General features: G+C 44.5%; 1 protein-coding gene across 8 annotated transcripts in view; it reads right to left on the bottom strand.

The window, feature by feature from the left end:
- The window catches only part of TRIM55 (tripartite motif containing 55), a 40,083-nt gene extending 26,946 nt beyond the window's left edge, over positions 1–13,137 (bottom strand). For 2 of the 8 annotated variants that reach the window (XM_074882258.1, XM_074882300.1), the window contains exons 1-4: positions 12,808–13,134; positions 12,213–12,385; positions 4,372–4,537; positions 2,550–2,645 (exon numbers count right to left, since the gene is read on the bottom strand). In XM_074882258.1, coding sequence (XP_074738359.1) covers positions 2,550–2,645; positions 4,372–4,537; positions 12,213–12,385; positions 12,808–12,996 — 624 coding nt within the window. In that variant the 5' untranslated portion in view covers positions 12,997–13,134. Of the gene's footprint in view, positions 1–2,549; positions 2,646–4,371; positions 4,538–12,212; positions 12,391–12,807 lie in introns of all 8 variants that reach the window. The other 6 variants (XM_074882251.1, XM_074882275.1, XM_074882267.1 and 3 more) reach the window with 6 other exon arrangements.
- Between the last annotated feature and the right edge of the window lie 3,881 nt (positions 13,138–17,018).

The raw sequence follows: 17,018 nt of genomic DNA, 5'->3' as shown, positions 1-17,018 counted from the left end.
GGGGATAAGGAAGCTTTTGAATCAAGTGTCATTCTATTGTTCAGACATCAAATGATCTTCCTCTTCTCTTTCATTCCTCTTCTATGTTTCTCCCAGTGTTTCCTGCACTTCCACTTGTTCCAGACACCTCTTTGGTTTAGTCTACAATGACCTCCTCTGAAATGCCATTGAGATCACTTGTAAAACAACCTTGATTTCAAGACAGGTGTGTGCTATCTTTGCCATTTGACACAGGACAAATGTTAGGGGAAGAAGAGCAAGACAGTGATAGCAGGGTGCCCTGAGAGATCCTTCCATATCTCTAAGCTCTAATATATAATATTTCCTGCCAGGAGATATTACGGAGTTGTGAACTTCAAGAGTGAGAGTATGAAACATATTCCTAACTGCAAATACTGAAATATTTCTGAAATATTCTTTTTCTATATAGAATGTTCCCATATGAAGCCTCTGCCTGATGGAATTACCCTAATCAGATTCTGGGTAATGAAAAAGGTTAACAAATACATGACTTTCCATTCTAAAAAGTTCTCAGCCTTTTTGTTTTTTAAAGCACGGCTACAGCAAAAAAAAGAGGAGTCCTTGCCACTGAACATGAGTCGCACTGCTTGTTCTGAAGTATCTGTATTGACTGGTCTACGCTATTAGCATTTGAAAGAAACACTGTAATTTTTCCTTCATTATTTGACTCATATTGTTTACAGGGCTAAACAGTACTTAATTATTTTTTTTTGTTTTCCACTATTTAGTATTTTATATTCCCTTTTTTTATTTTCAGTATAATATGTGAATTTGGTCTACCTTTCAATCAGATAAAAGCTATACAATATTAATAAATTTTTTTGTTTGTTTCTCTGGTTTTTAGGGTTGGATAGGAGCAATAGCTAAATATAGAACTGTAGACTATTGCTTACTCCAGCTAAAAGGAAAATGATCATGTATTTTCTGCTAAAGCAGATATTTATTGTTCTCTGCAAAGTGTTAAACAGAGAGGAGAATCCTGGATTATAAGCATTATTTCCATGTGCACATTTCTCAACTCCAGCTATAGCTTTTCATCTTCAAGGACAAACTGATGTCAATTCAGACAAAGTTCTTGTATGGTAGGAAATGTGATTTGCTTGAAATGTAACATGGAAAGTCGCAAGGTAAGCTCTAAGATCTATTTTCTGCAATCTTTGACTTTAAAGATTGGGCTTCCAGTTTAAAGGTTAGACTTTAAACTGAGTGGATGACTCTGAGGAAGCTAGTTTCAGAAACTGTTGTATTTATGAAGGTATTTTTAGCACAGTGTTTTCTCCATACTTCAGACTAGATGTTTGAAGTTTTGTTTCTGGTTCAGCTGGTCCAACTTAAATGAGTATAAGCTTTTGCTTTTGTATCATTCAAATTTCTGCAGTTAACCTACTTGAAAGGCTTGTTTCTGTCTGCAAAGTCCTGATAGCAACCAATTTCATCCTTGCGACGTGAAGGCATCCTGACTACAAAGTTCTGTCTGCTGCTAATGCGCTCTCTCATTTACTTGGGCTAATGGCTTTATGTTCTTTGAACCAAGCTTGGACATTTTCTGTTCTTCCTTGCTCTGAGGAAATAGGAGCCTTGGGAAATTGTGTACATAGATTATGGAATCCATTTTTCTTACCAATTAGAATCTATACATCTTGGATTAACTTCTTTTTCTCTACTGCTTCCCTTTTCTGCTCCAGCTCTGAAGGGTCAATATAATTCTAATTGGGCTGCAAGGGATGCAACTCCTTCACTAGATGCTTCATCAAACTCTGATCATAAAATCAATTCACATGAGCTCCTTTCAGCGTATTGCTCTGTGATGCCCAAATTGGTCAGAGCTGATATTTATATTTGCTTTGCTGGAGCAAACCTCTTGGCGAAAATGAAAGCCACTTCTGCTATTGAATGACACAAAACTAATTCCTGCTCTGTCAGAGTAAGACCTTTACCAGAAAATCCAGTAAGAACCCAAACTTCTCTCTCCCACGAGCAACAAAACAAGAGTCCTTAAAGGACAACATAAGTATATTAAAAACCTACTTCTGCACAGAAGGCAAACCAACCAAATACAAAGCTCACTGACATACTTGGGAGCTGTGCTGTGGTTACCCTGTGGCTAAGACTAAGGCTCTGTTCAGAGGACTATGCAGGCTTTAGAGTAATACTGGTCTTTTACAGCTCTAGAACCTGATCTTAGATGTTAAATGAGCTAGGAGTTGATCGCATTTTGGTGGATCTGCTTTTAACTTCAGTGGTATTCTATGCCACTAAGAATGCTGAACATGATGTGCTGATATAGATTATCCTTACTCTTTGTCCTCAACCACATGGCCAATGTCAGAGGCAGGGTGCTGAGCAGGATGTATCCTTTGGTTCAGGCAGTACAGCTGACACTGCACAAGGCCACAGGTAATGGTTTAGCAAAACAATGTGGAAATACATTTGGGTAGAGTGAGGTCTGTTAAAGAATTATCATGACCAGCAGTTTAAAAGATATGACTTCACACTGAAATATCTGCATGTAAAGAGGTGGTACCTACCTCAACCGTCTTGCAGGTCTCCTCCAGCTGTGTGACTATCCCTTGCACTCTGTCGTTGCTCCCCACCAGGACTGCAATGCCATCACTCAGCTCGGACTAGGCAGTAAGTGGAGAGCAAGCAGGAGGGTGTTAGACACTGTCCCACTTCAGGGTGGCACATCTAACAGTGAGGAGCAGGAGATGAATGAGCCATACCAGGGTATTAGCTCTTCTTTCTACCAGAACCAAGGAAAATTGCAGCTTAATTTGCCTTCAAGTTACCCACTAGCTCTTTGACATTTGTTTCTTCTCACAAAACACTATGAAAACACCGATGTTTTGAAACTTTTCATGGAGAAGAAACTGTGGTTTGGAAAGGAGGAAGCACTTTGTTCTAGGAGGTTCTTCTAGATGCTTTTGTCTGAAGCGCTATGTTTCAACAGACCAAAATATTCCCTTTGGGTTTGTTGAGAGAAAAGCCTGTCTCTTGAGGGGTTGTTTTTTTTAGTGTCTGGGTCTAACCATGCGACTCTGGTATTTCCCTGAGGACTGTAGCTCTTGGCCCTGGAGAGAAGAGGTGGCCCATGGACCTGGAGGGACCAGGGTGCTACAGAGCCCCTGGCATGAGGGCAGTGGGGCTAGGGCTGTGGTTAGAGGGGAAGGGAGAAAGGAAAAGGAGAAGGTGGAGGCTGAGCCACTGACATGAGCGAAATGAGTGGAAGAAGGAAACAGCCTGAGTGTGGGGATGGGGATGACTGTGAGGTATCCTTAGAAGAGGAGAGACAGAGAAGATAGTCCCTAGGAAACTTGATGAGGGTGCTGGGGAGGGTGAGGGGCCCTGGGCACACAGCTGTAACGACCGAGGCAACCGTGTCTGTGGACTCCACAGCTTTGTAAAGGATCCTTTGATGCACGCATCCTGCAGTCTCCAGGTTACACCTCCAGTCTTGGGCATGACAGCCCCTTCCCACAGGCACTCTGGGAAGGAAACCACTGCTTACAAAGGGAGTGATGAGAGGCATGGATTCGGTCCAAGAAACTTCTCCCCCTTCTCCCTCCTTTTTTGATTGAAAAGGATGCTTGTAACTACTTTCCTAAAGCGACTTCTCATTTGTAGTTTCCACACACAAGCATCTGTGTGACAAAGTTGAAGGCTGGTATTGCAAACTTGGCCTGTCTGATTGCTTGCCCCACTGAGGCCCTCCAGAAAAATGAGCTGTTTATCTCAGGAGGATAACCCAGTGAGTCAGGTTTTAAATTAATACTGTATTAAAAATAAACAAGTATTTTACTGGTGACAGCAAGGGCAGAGGATGTTAGGTACATCCTGTGCTGCCAACTATTGAATATTCCTTCATTCACTTGCAGGAAGAGGTTTTTCACTTAACTTTTCTTAAAAAAGGGATGCTTAAAAGCAGATGTGCCTGATAGATGACTATTTGATTTGTACTGGTCTGTTCTCTTTCCAGTTTATGTGTTGGAAATCCCACTTGTTTTTCTGGTCTAAAATCACTGAAAAAAAGAGATTAGGAACCTCAAAAGAGAGATCCTCAGCTTCACATCAAATCACTCCCTAAAATGTTTACTCTCCCTAAAATGTTTACTCACTATACTGACAAAAATTGGCACACTGTAATATCTTTCTGTGTGGGCTCTCATAAATTTATTTTCTTGTGTTTCTAGACATTTACTACAGATTTGTGTGAGCCTTTCACTCACACACAGAAATGGCAAAGGCACCACCAGGCCCCTTTGGAAACTCACAGGAAGCCCATGGGAATACTTTTCTGTCAGTGGTCCTGTCAGTTGCTGGGAGGACTATGAGATACAAAAAGATACTTACCTTCTGTCGCTGGTAAACATTTGTGAGAGGAGCAACTTGACAGTCTTTATGGGCACCAAAGACTTTGCACAAGGAGCAAGTGGGCATTTCACAGTTCAAACAATAGATATTAATTCTCTCATCTTCGTGCTCTTCACACATTGGCTGGTCACACTTCCTTTCGGGTCTGCAAAAGAAAACAAGTTTAAAATAAACTTGGCGCTAATGAGTTTGTGATGACAACACTTAGTGTACCAGCTGCAATGTGGTACATTCATATAGCAGTGTCCAAGGCTGACCTGAATACGCAACGTGGACTTTAACCTGCCACACAGGATGACTAAACAGACAGCGGTACAGCTTAATGTCCTGACACAACAGGATGACAATATAGCAACATGACTTCATACAGGGATTCCAGCTGTGTGTGTGACTGAACCCTTGCTCATATTTAAAAATGTAAATAACCTCACTAAGACTCATCTCAGACTACTCGTGTACTTTAATTAGCATGTTATCTAACATCTGTCTGAAATACGAAACATACGTAATTTCTTTTGAGTTCATCATGCAAAATGCTGGGCCCTTAGCCTTAAGGCAGCAAAGCTCTTATGCAGGGGACTAATTTGAAGCAAGAGTTGTAGGTATTTATGGACCTATATGCCCTTACCTCTTTATCTCTGCTGATGAGCTTTGTGAGGCCCAGGTCAGGACTGTCAATATCAAACAGGACTGGGTCCTTACAGCCTTTAACACTAGGCCAGCAACCAAAATAAGGTCTCACACAAATTAATTTTAGCTGGGTGGCACATGTCTAGCTTGTACAGTGTCAACCTTTTTAACAATAGGTAACTCAACTGTACTCATCACCAAGGGCATGGGACACACAAGAAGCGTTCCTCTCTTGTGCTGAGCCAGGAACTGTCACCAGACTATAGCTCAGTCCTGATCTTCTCTTCACCAAAATGCTTTAGCCATATGCACACAAGTCAATCCCTGATATTTTAGGAACTACTTTAGCTGTATCTTCCTTCAAATGAGCCACTTAACTGATGTTCCCAGTGTAAATGAAAGCTCTGGTCCAGTCCGCGTGGGCAGGCTGGTGCTTTTCTTAGTCCACACTTTAGGCTTACCACCCTGAACACATCTGTGGCAAGCATGTGAGTGTGTGAGGATGTGGTACCAGAGGACAGGGTCAGTAGATTGACGGAGGGAGTGTGACTGGAGGTTCAAGCCTCTGAAGTTTGCCACTCCTACTGTGACAATGTTAAATATTTCCAACATAAGCCATTATTCCCTTCTGCTACCATTTGGAAAGAATTATGACTTATCTGTAACAGGTGGAGCAATGGCATCATAGAAATATATCTTTTCATCATTAGATAGAAAATATTTTCCCAAACCATAGAATTTAATGGAATTGCATGGAAACATTTTTTTAAAGCCATTCTACAGAGCTCTGTAGTAAGGAGGCAACTAGTCATTCTATTCAAGGTTAAAAATGAATGGAAAAATCATTATTTTAGATTATATTACAGTAGAGTTTTTCCATACAGTTTGTTAGAGTGAACATGACATTTTTTAATGACAAAGTACAGGTTTTGTCTTCTGAAGGGAATGGAATGTGATCAATTAGATGCATTTAAAAAAAGATTAAGCAACAAAGAAAATGTCTCACGCATTCATATTTTTTAATTTCAAGAGGGCACTAGAATTTAAAGGGTTCATAAGGATAATCTGTAATCTGCAATATGACACGACATACCAGAATAAAACAAGATGGACACTTCTCAAGAAAGTCTGTATTATTTGGGTCAGATTTCCATAAGGCACTCGGTGTGTTAAATCCAGCATCATTTCAATGCTAATGAAAAGAGGTGTGTCTCCACTATAAAAAATGCTTTACATTGTTTGCACATGACTGCAAACAGCCCCTAATATATTCATGTTATAGTGCACCAGTGGGAGGGCCCGCAATGTGAGGGCAATAACAGACAATGAATTTCAAAGTGATTAATTAAGCCTGAAATAGCTGCTCTTTCTGCAAATAGACCAGAACCAGAAACTACTAGAATGTTATCTGACACTGGAATGGTGCCACTAGCATGAAAGACACATCGCACAGGGCAAAAAAGCAACAGTGTCAAGCAAGTTCAGCCAGAAGTAGCCAACCTTCAAAGATGCCGCGAAGAGCTGGAAGAAACCTGGCAGAACTCCCTGAACTAGTGGGGCCCTGAAGACAGTGACAGAATACTAGAAGTAAACAGATCTACAGTCTCCTTCCTAGGCTGTGCAAAATGAGAGATTTTTAGCACAACATTCCCTGATTTCAGAGGGGATCCTCTAGGTCTGTGTTCATGTACAAAAGGCTGAAACACAACCTCTTAAATTTAAAATGTGGCTGCTCCTGAAACAGGAGATTAAGGAGTAGCCGATAGGAAAATGACAGCATGGCTTTAGTAGAAGAAAAGGTTCATCAGAGATGTGACTGTAACCAAAGGAGCAACAGGTTGCTGAAGTAGCCTAATAGCTTTGTGCCTTTGTTCTCTGATTGCTCTTTGAGGTGCTAACCCTGTGTTTGACTGCTACTGGCTTATTCTTTTCCATTAAAATTAGGTTTGGACCTTAATGTGCGGAGCGTTGTGCATGTTTTATGGAGAGGAGAATTCTCAGCACTGGAAGGCCACCTCCGGAGTACTGGGTTCAGTTCTGGGCTCCCCAGTACACAAGAGACAATGAGAGACCCCAGCAGAGGGCCCTTGAAGATGATTAAGGGTCTAGAGCATCTCTTCTGTGAGGAGAAGCTGAGAGAGCTGGGAGGACGGTTCAGGGGGATCTTAACAATAACCTTGATCTTATCAATACTTTCAGGTATCTAAATACCTGAATGGAGGATATAACAAGGATGGAGTCAGGTTCTTTTCAGAGGTGCCCAATGCCAGGACCAGAGGCAGTGGGCATAAACTGAAACACAGGAGGTTCCCTCTGAACATCGGGAAACAGCTTTTCACTGTGAGGGTGACTGAGCACTGGCACAGATTGCCCAGAAATGTTGTGAAGTCTGCTTTCTTGGAGATACTCAAATGCCATATGGACATAGTCCTGGGCACCTGGCTCTGGGTGGCCCTGCTTGAGCTGGGGGGTTGGACCAGATAACCTCCAGAGTCATTCTGTGATTCTGAGATTTGGTGAGGAAATGCAAAGTTGCTGGGCACATAAAGGAGCACACTTTATTTAAGGACATAGTAAGACCTTAGGAAAACTGCTGTTTAGTTAGAAGACAAGTATTCCTCAGGATTTTTACAAATCCAGAAAGGTTTCTATTTGAATTCTGTTTCTATAAATCCAACTTTGATAGTATTTTTACTGAGGACCCTAAGATAGCTGTAGCCATTCCCGTACCATCACATCACCTAGTGCCTGCACTTGGTCATGAAATGGAGAGAATCTGTATGACCATATGAGGTTAAATTGTACTGGCTCCAGTATCAATCTTGGGCATACACCACTAATGACTGGCTTCCCCCTAACCTCATGCTGTTCACCATGACCCTTTGAGTCTAGCAGTTCAGCCAGTTTTCAGTCCATTTCACTGCCCACTGTCCACTCTAGACCTTATTTCATCAGTTTGTCAATAAAGATGTTCCAGGAGACAGTGTCAAAAGTCTAGGTAAACAACATGCACCGCTCTCCTCTCATTCACTGAGTTAGATATCTCACTATAAAAGGCTATCAGGTTGGTCAGGCTGATTTCCCATTCATAAATCCATTATGAATATTTCTAATCACCTTCTTGTCTTTTTTATGTTTGAAAATGATTTCCAAGAGGGTTTGCCTGAACAACTTTCCAGGGACCAGTGTGAGGATGACTAGCCTGCAGTTCTTTGGATTATCCTCCTTGCACTTCTTGAAGACTGGAGAAACATTTGCTTTCTTCCAGTCAATCTGGTCCTCAGGAAACTATCCTGGTTACTGCGACCTTTCAAGGGTTATTGAGAGTGGCCTTGCAATGACATCAGCCAGCTCCCTCACCACTCATGGGTGCATCCTATCAGGATGTCCAGGTTTTTTTAATATTCCCTAACCCGATCCCCCTCCACTGAAGGTAAGTTCCTTGCTCTAGACTTTCCTGCTGGTCTTGGGGGCCTGGGATTCCTGAAGACTTATCTTACCTGTAAAGACCAAAGTGAAGAAGGCATTGAGTACCTTGGCCTTCTCTATGTCCTTTGTCACAGGAGCCCCTGCTTCATTTAGCAGTGGACCCCCACTTTCCCTAATCTTCCTTTTGCTGCCAATGTACCTGTAAGAAGCTCTTCTTAGCCTTCATGTCCCTCACCAGATTCAGGTCCAAGTGGGCTTTGGCTTTCCTAACTTCATCCATACATGTTTGTACAGTGTCTCAAAATATTCCCGAGTCACCTGTCCACCTTCTTTTTGCTTCTTTTTTAATGTTTTATTTTTATCAGGAGCTCCCTCTTAATTAACACAGGTATTCTGCCACCATTGCTTGAGTTCCTGTGTTTGGGGATAGACCATTCTTGAGCTTGAAGGAGCTGGTCCTTAAAAATCAACCACAATGATGGACTCTGCCAAAAGCAGTGAAAAGCCCATCAGTACCCAGAGTAGAAATGGGGCTTGAAAAATGAGAACACCACAAAAGATCATATGGACATAGGGATTCCTGCAGCTCCATTACACTACTACTATTGTGAATGCCTGGCCCAAGAAAACCATTGGTGCAGGTGAGTTTGGGGTTTTGTCTCCATGGGGAGTTGGAGAAAATCCAGGTGATCTCTCTCCTCATCTCTTTCGCTGGGTAGTCTGCAGGGGTCCCCCTGCAGCTGCCTTGCTTGGCGACCTGTGAGCAGGGAGCCCATCTCCCTGGCCCAGCCTATCTGAGATGACCAGGAATCCCTGCAGCCTGTCCTGGAGAGCCATGTCCTCTCTTGGGAGCTCTGGCTGAGGCCTCTGAGGTGTCAAGGATAGCTGCTCCTGGCAGTGCTGGCTACCCTGTCCTGCAGCATGTCACCACTGTCACAGAGCCCATGCACTGTGCTCTCAACACAGCTACTGGTCCCTGCTGTGCATGCAGCTGCACGCACTGCTCTATCTGTGCTCGGGGCTACAGTGACAGCCTGTACCTAGGGCTCTCTCTGGTAGGTGCGAGGCAGAAAGAGCACTCGACCCTCCCTGATCAGGTTTCAGATGGTAACAAAGCCCAAAGCACCTTTTGATCAGGAATAGCCAGCCGAGCTTGTTAGAGGCTGCCAGAGCTTGTGAGAAGTCACACACTCCTGTTGCTACCTTTTCCTAGTGGCAGCAGGCACCCTGATGTTCCTCAGATAGTTCAGGTAATCAGTGGCCTACAGACTTTCAAAGATTGGTTTAATATTTTAGCCAACTCTATTTCCACTGAGTTCAGTCCTTTGCCGTCCTTTAAAGCTTTATAGGAGCCACGTCCTGCTTGAAGATTTCTTTTCTTGTGTTGCTAATAGATTCTAAATTAGGCAACAGGCTACGCTGCCATCAGCTGGAATTTGATGAGCAATGGGATAAAAGACCATATGATGTGATTTTTAGAAATAGGAGGGGCTGCATGTGAGGGCTTGGGCAGACCCTCCCAACCCCATAGCCCAGCTCCTGCCCCAGCTTTTATTTAAAAAAACCCAGTTCCTTAATCCAAATAGAAACTCAAATTTTAAAAAATATTTTTGAAATAAATTATTTTTTCCTAAGCAGGAGACAAAGCTTGTTCCCTAGCTGAATTCTCCTCACTCTCCTAAGTTCATGTGAAATGCAGCCGGGAGCTGGCATTACTCTGGCACACACAGTTATGGTGAATTATACCCACAGGATGACTCGAGGGGAAGAGGCTCCTGTCTGGAAATCTCAGGTGCTGTCAGTTTGAAGGGTCATCTTGGCAAGAATCAAGGAGGCAAAGGTCAGATCTCACCCTTCCTCTCACGTACCTCTGCCAGATCCCAGCCCTCAGTTTGGAAGAGACTGGTACAAAAGGAAGAAGTGGAGAAGACTTGATTTCCCTTGACTTTTTTGTTCAGTGGGACAGTATAGGGTAAAGCCATGGCAGATCTTGCTCACACTCTCATGGGAGCCTGAGGAACTGTTAGGCAGAAACAGATAAGCAGCTGAGGCCTGCAAAGTGCCAAATAGCTTAGATAATGCTGCTATGCATTGCTGCTGCTACGTAACCCTGACGATAACTTTCATTCTAAGGACATACGTGAAGGTTAAGTAAGCACCTTAACAGATTAAATAAATGAACCTTTTGGACAAATATCTTAGCAAATATATGTTCATATCTGTATTTTTTTTTTCTATTCTCCCCTTTTATTCATCATGTGTTTTACTTTCACGAAATTTTAAAAAAATCTACTAAATCTCTTACATTTCTGTTTAACTGAATTTTGTTCCAATTTCCCATTAACTACATGGGAAAAGGAGCTGTATTTCATTATTTTTTAAGTTAAATACAACTGTGAGCTGAAAAAAAACCCCAGACTAAGAAAGACATGAGACCACACATGTCCAGCTTATTTGGTCAAAAGTAAACTCCACCACTATAGCTTTGCTGATTCATTTCCTCCAAGATTTTCCTGACTAAAATAATATTTGGGTATCAATGACACACACAAGGGTAGCTGACCTTCCCTTGGCACTGAGCACGGAGGGCAGCAGAAAGGACAGTTTTAAGCCACCTTTGTGCTCTCTGACGCTTTGGAGCTTCGACCTATGCCCAGCTACAACAGTCCCCAAAGGGATTCAAACAGCTGAGAGTAGCCAAAGCTACCATCAGGCTCCGAAACGTTCTCTGTGCTGGTGACTGTCCTCTGCCGGAGAAGAGTAGAAGTGCCCTAAGCCATCCCAGGCACTGGGCTCCCATGGTTGTGTACAAAACACCTTGCCATACAAAACTGGCCCTACGGATACACACTGGTGACAAAAGGCAGCTTCCCCTGGTGAGAGCTGCTTGCCTGGTGGCCTGGGGCCAGGCTTAGGTTCCCCCTACTAAGTTCCCCACGGTGGTACAATACGTCCGACCCATCCCAGGGAATGGAAGATGAGAATGCAACATTTCTATTGCTGGATCCATCATGCATCCAATGCAGGCGATTAACATTCAGGAGTAATCTTACTTTTTAGGATGAACTAATTTCTCTGCCCTGAGGTCCTGATTCTTGTGCACAGCCACACAGCACTGATACATATTATTTCTGGCTATTCCTTCTCTTTTATGGAGTCCTAAATAAGACTTGATTTCATGAGTTCACATGCCAAGCTGACAGGAATTTAGATTTTTTTTACTGAGTTTTGATTTGACATTACAATGCAGGATGTCTTCTGTGTGAAATCTAGTTTTTGTCTTGTTTGCACTGTTTGTCCCTCAGGATTTTCTAACAAGACTTGAAATTTCTTACCCTTCTTCAGCATGAGAACACACAGGTTAAAGACGAATAAGAATCATCCGAACTCTTTTTAAAATAAATGATGTGAACCTAGCTACCTTCCCCTTATTCATGTGAGTAGCCATGTTGACCTCAAGGGATTTGCTAGCACGGGTAAGTGCTGCTCATGTGAATAAGTGTGGCACAATCCTCTGCTATAAGTGGAAGCAGGGAAATCCAGCATCTATTTGGATACAGTTTTCTGTGCTCGGTGAGAGCTGACTTCATTGCACAGCAAACAGAGAGGTATGCATGGCAGCATGATCCCTTTCCGCATTTCCAAGAGAGAAAACTAAATCAACCTCACATGCGCCAAATGGAAAGACCAATGGCCAGCAGCCTCCTAAGCCATATCTGCTTTTGTGGCAAACCTCTGAAGGGCACACATTCACTTGTTACCTTGTGGACTCCTGCTTGTAGATGTCAATGATGTTCTCTACCAGCAGGTTCCTCTGCAGCCCGTAGACGCCATGCCGGTCGAGGACCACTTCATGCCTGCAGGAGGGACAGCGAAAGCGGCCTCCCGATGCCACAGTTGTGCCTCCCCTGGTTGGCAGGTAGGGGTTGGAGGCCTGCTCTTGCCAAGCAGCACAAGGAGAGGTGAGTAAGGTCATGCAAAACCATGAAAACCTCTTTCAAAAGCACTGGGGCAAAAACATGCTTATAGGAAACTGTCAGTATGCCCAAGGAGAGGGTAGCTCCAACGAGTCACCCCCAGGAAAGCACCTGGCAACTGCTGGGTGAGAGGCCAGTTCCTCAGCTCACGCATGTGGCCATGTCCCCGCAGCTAACAGGTGACACTTTTAATCTGCTGTGGGCTCAACCATGGCCCTCGGGGACACTCAACTTCTGCTTTAGATGACTACCCATGTCCCATTCCCATCCCCTGCCATTCCCCCCCCTTATTGACTGTCAAAAGCAATCAACCAAAACATGTAAAATATTCTGCTTTTCCATTCATTTCAGCCAGTGCTTTCTGTGGGAAGAAACCTACCTGGAAAATGTCGCTGGCACATTTCCGACAGAGGTTGTGCTGGCAGGGCAGGATGACCACAGGCTTGGTGAACATCTCCAAGCAGATGGGGCAAATCAGCTGTTTCTCCAGGTTATCCATGGTTTGCTGCTCTTTGGAGAAGGACTTGTAGTTCAGAGAGGTGCTCATCCCTAGCTTTTCCAGGGGCATACGCTCAGGATCACGGCCTCACGGAGCGGTTTCCGGGTTAATTTCCTTTGAAATAAGTCCAAGGCTGTGCTGCGATCAGAGGCTCTCTGGGTTGCTCTGGCCGGAGGACATTGTTTAAACGAGGGTCTGAAGGGAGCCGGGGCTGTTTTTAGCAGCGCGGCGTCACAAGATGCCATCCTGCCGTGCCCATATAAGCGCGTGAGGAGAGGACAGGCTGGGACAGGTGACGGCTGGTGGGGGGACGGGGGGGGCGACCGGCGGGGCCCTGGCTCTCCTCACTCACACATGGCAGCCTTCACCCCTCAAGGAGGAGGGCGAGAGATAAGCAAATGCAACCTGCTCCCCGCTCTTATCTCTGCACGGCGGTGGAGAGTGTAGGGCTGCCCTAATTTGCGCAGCCACATGCTGCAGCCTAATAAATACTCTGTTTTGAGCAAGCAGCCATAGCCGTGAGATGCAGGATGGAACTTTGCCTGTGTGTTTTGGCAGGGCCCAGGATCTTGCCTTTCCAAGGTGTGAAGCACACATGGTTGCTGAAGAAGACAATAGGAACGATGGCTGCGCTGGAGCTCAGCCACATCAGGGAATAAACATGTCACCACCTTGAAAACCAGTTAAAAAAAAAATTGCCTGCCTATAACTGTGCTTAAGTTTCTTCCGGTATGATTTTTTTAGGAGCTGTAACATAAGAATCTAACATGACTATTCAAGCCATTAACTCCCCAGCGGCTTAAATATGCACTAAAAACATTATTTGAATTTTCTGATGAGAAAGAGACAGAAGAAATACAGTATGAAAAGCTTTCATTTGTACTGCTAGAGAATAGGTGCTAATTGTATATGCTCTCTCTCTGCATAGTTTAATTCAAATATATTTTAGTTTTGGGCACTGCTCTGTTTATATCTGTTTATTAGACACTGATATCCCTCTCAGCTTGGCACTTGTTCCAGAGTTATTTTTAAAATGACAATTTCCCAGATAATTTGTGGCATGTGATGCCTGATCTTAAGGGAAAGCCATCTGTGCTTCTACTTGCCAATAATTTATCACACAACTGTACGAGTAATAAATATCTCATCCTCAAATTTAAGCCAAAGTACCTGCATGTACTGTATAAAATCACTTTGCCACTGTACTGTACATGTAATGAGAATATTGTCTTCTCTTTTAATCAATAACTACAATACTCTCTATGCTAAATGTCTTATAGAAAGCTCTACCTCAAGACTTGCATCTGAAATATGCTGTAGAGCAGCTGAGTGAGTCCCCTATGTGTCCAGGGACAGACCCCGAGTGCAAAGCAGGGCCCTTTATCTGCATGCAACACCAGTTTGGAAACTCTGCGCTTCAGGGAAACATAAAAGTGAAGGTTTTCATTGATTTCCGTATTAAAATTAATACTATTCTCTGCATGCAATGGCAATGAATTACATTAAATATATGATTGGCTGTTTTATTTTCAATGCGTCGCATACTTTTTAAGTGTTTGAGTGAAATCCTGCACCCATTTGCAGTCCATAGAGCTGGACTTTTCCCTATGTAAACATACACATTTGGCAGCAGTCACATAAAAACAAATAGATTTATCTGAAATCTTGTATTCATGGGAAATTTGTGCTAGTTTAGTTAAATCCGTTTGAAATCACACCTTTGCTTCGACTGCCTGGTGCAGACAAGAGCCCAGAGCCAAGTGGGAGAAGTGGCTCCGGCAGCTGAGCCACGGACAGCTGGGACTTTGGCAGGGCTCGCGGGGAGCCTTTCCTGGCAGCAACCAGAGATATTTCTCTTCTTCCCCTCCCCTCCGTGGCCAGGTCAGAGGTGACTTTCGCATCTGGAGGAATTTGAACGCCTCATTCCTATCCTCCTAACTCTGAGTCAGCTGCCCCTTGCACTTCAAAACCTGCTTTAATAAGGGGCTTTGAATTAGATGAGAAAAGTCATCCTTGCCTGGCAAGGCAGGCACTTCCACAGGCAGAAACAGAGAAATTCTGTGAGGAAAAGCTGAAGGTTAGAAATGTCAGTCCACAGGAACACCTGCATACAGTGAGGTATGGAAGGGGGTGTTCACAGTGTGGAAAAAAGCTGGGGGATTTTGCTGCTGTGATGGCCCTTTGGACAATGAACTGAGGCATCTCTCAGGTTGTAATATGCCTCTGGGATGTAATTCTGGTGAATTTATACTTACCTGATGTAGCCCACAAAAACCTTCTGTTAACAGGCTGAGTGTGACACCTGATTCATCTGCAGAGGACATCTGATGGCCACAAGGTGAGGGAGAGTCTGCTGCTGGTTTTCTGTGTGCTGAAGCATGCTAATACGGAACAGATAATAAACAGCATAACCACAAAAAGGAACGGACAAAACAAAGATAAACCCACCTTCTGCAGCGAGGCCTAAGCTGAAATATTTTTCTGGCAGGAATATGTAGTTCAGACATGTGAAAAATTAGTACAGGTTTTTCTGTCAAAGTATTACGAACCACAGCAGTAATTGCATGGTAAGGGACTGTGGAGGCTCAGCCATGCTTGTGAAGGCTGGAAGAGAAGTGCCAGGAAAGCCACAAGTTGTACAGCTGTACTGCAACAAGGAGGAAGAGAAGAGCAAAGCCCAAGAGGCTGCGGAGCCACAGGATGGTCCTGCAGCTGGTCTTCAGCACGGATAGCTTAGGCTGGACTTTGAATGACTTGCACTGAGAAACAGCCCGGCACCCTCCTGTCTCTCCTTGGCAGCCCTGTCACCTTCCTCTTCCTCCCCTTCCACACCCTCAAGGGAAGACCACCATCATGCACAGCTGTCCACCTCCAAAGAGTCACCAAGCCAAGCCATTTCTCAAAGGATTAACAAAGGACAAGAGGACCTGCTCTAACCCCACTCCTGGACAGAAACTCTGGATGTCTGCCAGCCATCACCAAGAAGAAAATATAATTTTTTAATGATTTTTTTTGCAGTATTGCTTGCCCAGGAATGTTACCTGGCTTTGTTGACACAACCAGGACACTAGTTCTTAGAGATACGCTTGCTTTTACAGACATTGCTTCTAACTCCTCTATTTTTGCAGCCGAGTAACAGCTTGCAGGCTGTGAACTGACAGCCAGGAGAGCCTGGAAGGCTGGCTGCAAAGCAGTGGGTTTAGGAGAGGGATTTGGAGGAGGAAGGAGAGGTTGAGCGATGTCCAGGTTCATGTTTCATTGCCATAATGACATCCCTGGGTTTTGCATTCACAGAATTCCCCTCTGCAACCTCTTATCTTGTACCAGTGCTGTGAAGTTCTCGTGTGTCAGTCACAGAAAATCTGCCCTGTGGCTCTCTTGCATGACTGGAAAACAAAGAGAAACAAAGAGAAAAAGAGCATATTTTTGCCAGAGGATAACTCCCACTTGACTTACCTCCCCACTGAGCCCAACAAAGACAAAGCCCACTCTGCAAACACCAGGCTCCTTGCCCAGACACCCTCACCTGCATGTGGTGCGTGATGTGGACCTCCCAGTCCATGGGATGCCTGTTGCCACCCCACTTCCCACCTGTCCTCAGGGATGAGCAAGAACCCTGTCACCCCTGCCACCCAGACCACGGGCAGGCAGACCCCTCCACTGGCAGCTGCCTAAAGTACGTGGGCAGCTGTCCATAGCCCCCTGGGCAGGGATCGACACCCACCCCCACCACGCTGCCTCCAGCAGCTCCTTGCACTCCTGAGGCCAGCGGGGCTCACCTGGGGGCTTTGCAACCAGAGCTCAGCTGCTGGAAGAGGACAGGGCTGGTGAGTGCCCTTGCAGGGCAAGAGAGGGGAGCAGCCACCACCACTGCGTGGGGGGACCCCCGGACCCACCTGCCCATCTACCCCCAGCTTTGCCTTGCCTTGCTCACCTCTGGTGAGAAGTCATGACTGCCTGAGAAACACAATATCCCAACAAAAATGAGGCTGCTGCCTCCACTTTTGCCCACCCGAACATGAGATTTAGAGTAAAATGTCAATGTGGCCTTCCCCTCTCCCCATCCTGCTTGTTGTTTTGACTGAAAATAT

The sequence above is a fragment of the Strix uralensis genome, chromosome 1 (assembly GCF_047716275.1).
Source record: "Strix uralensis isolate ZFMK-TIS-50842 chromosome 1, bStrUra1, whole genome shotgun sequence".
Classification (NCBI taxonomy): Eukaryota; Metazoa; Chordata; class Aves; order Strigiformes; family Strigidae; genus Strix; species Strix uralensis.
The sequence above is the reverse complement of the archived record's forward strand: the minus strand, read 5'-3'. Positions and strand labels throughout refer to the sequence as shown.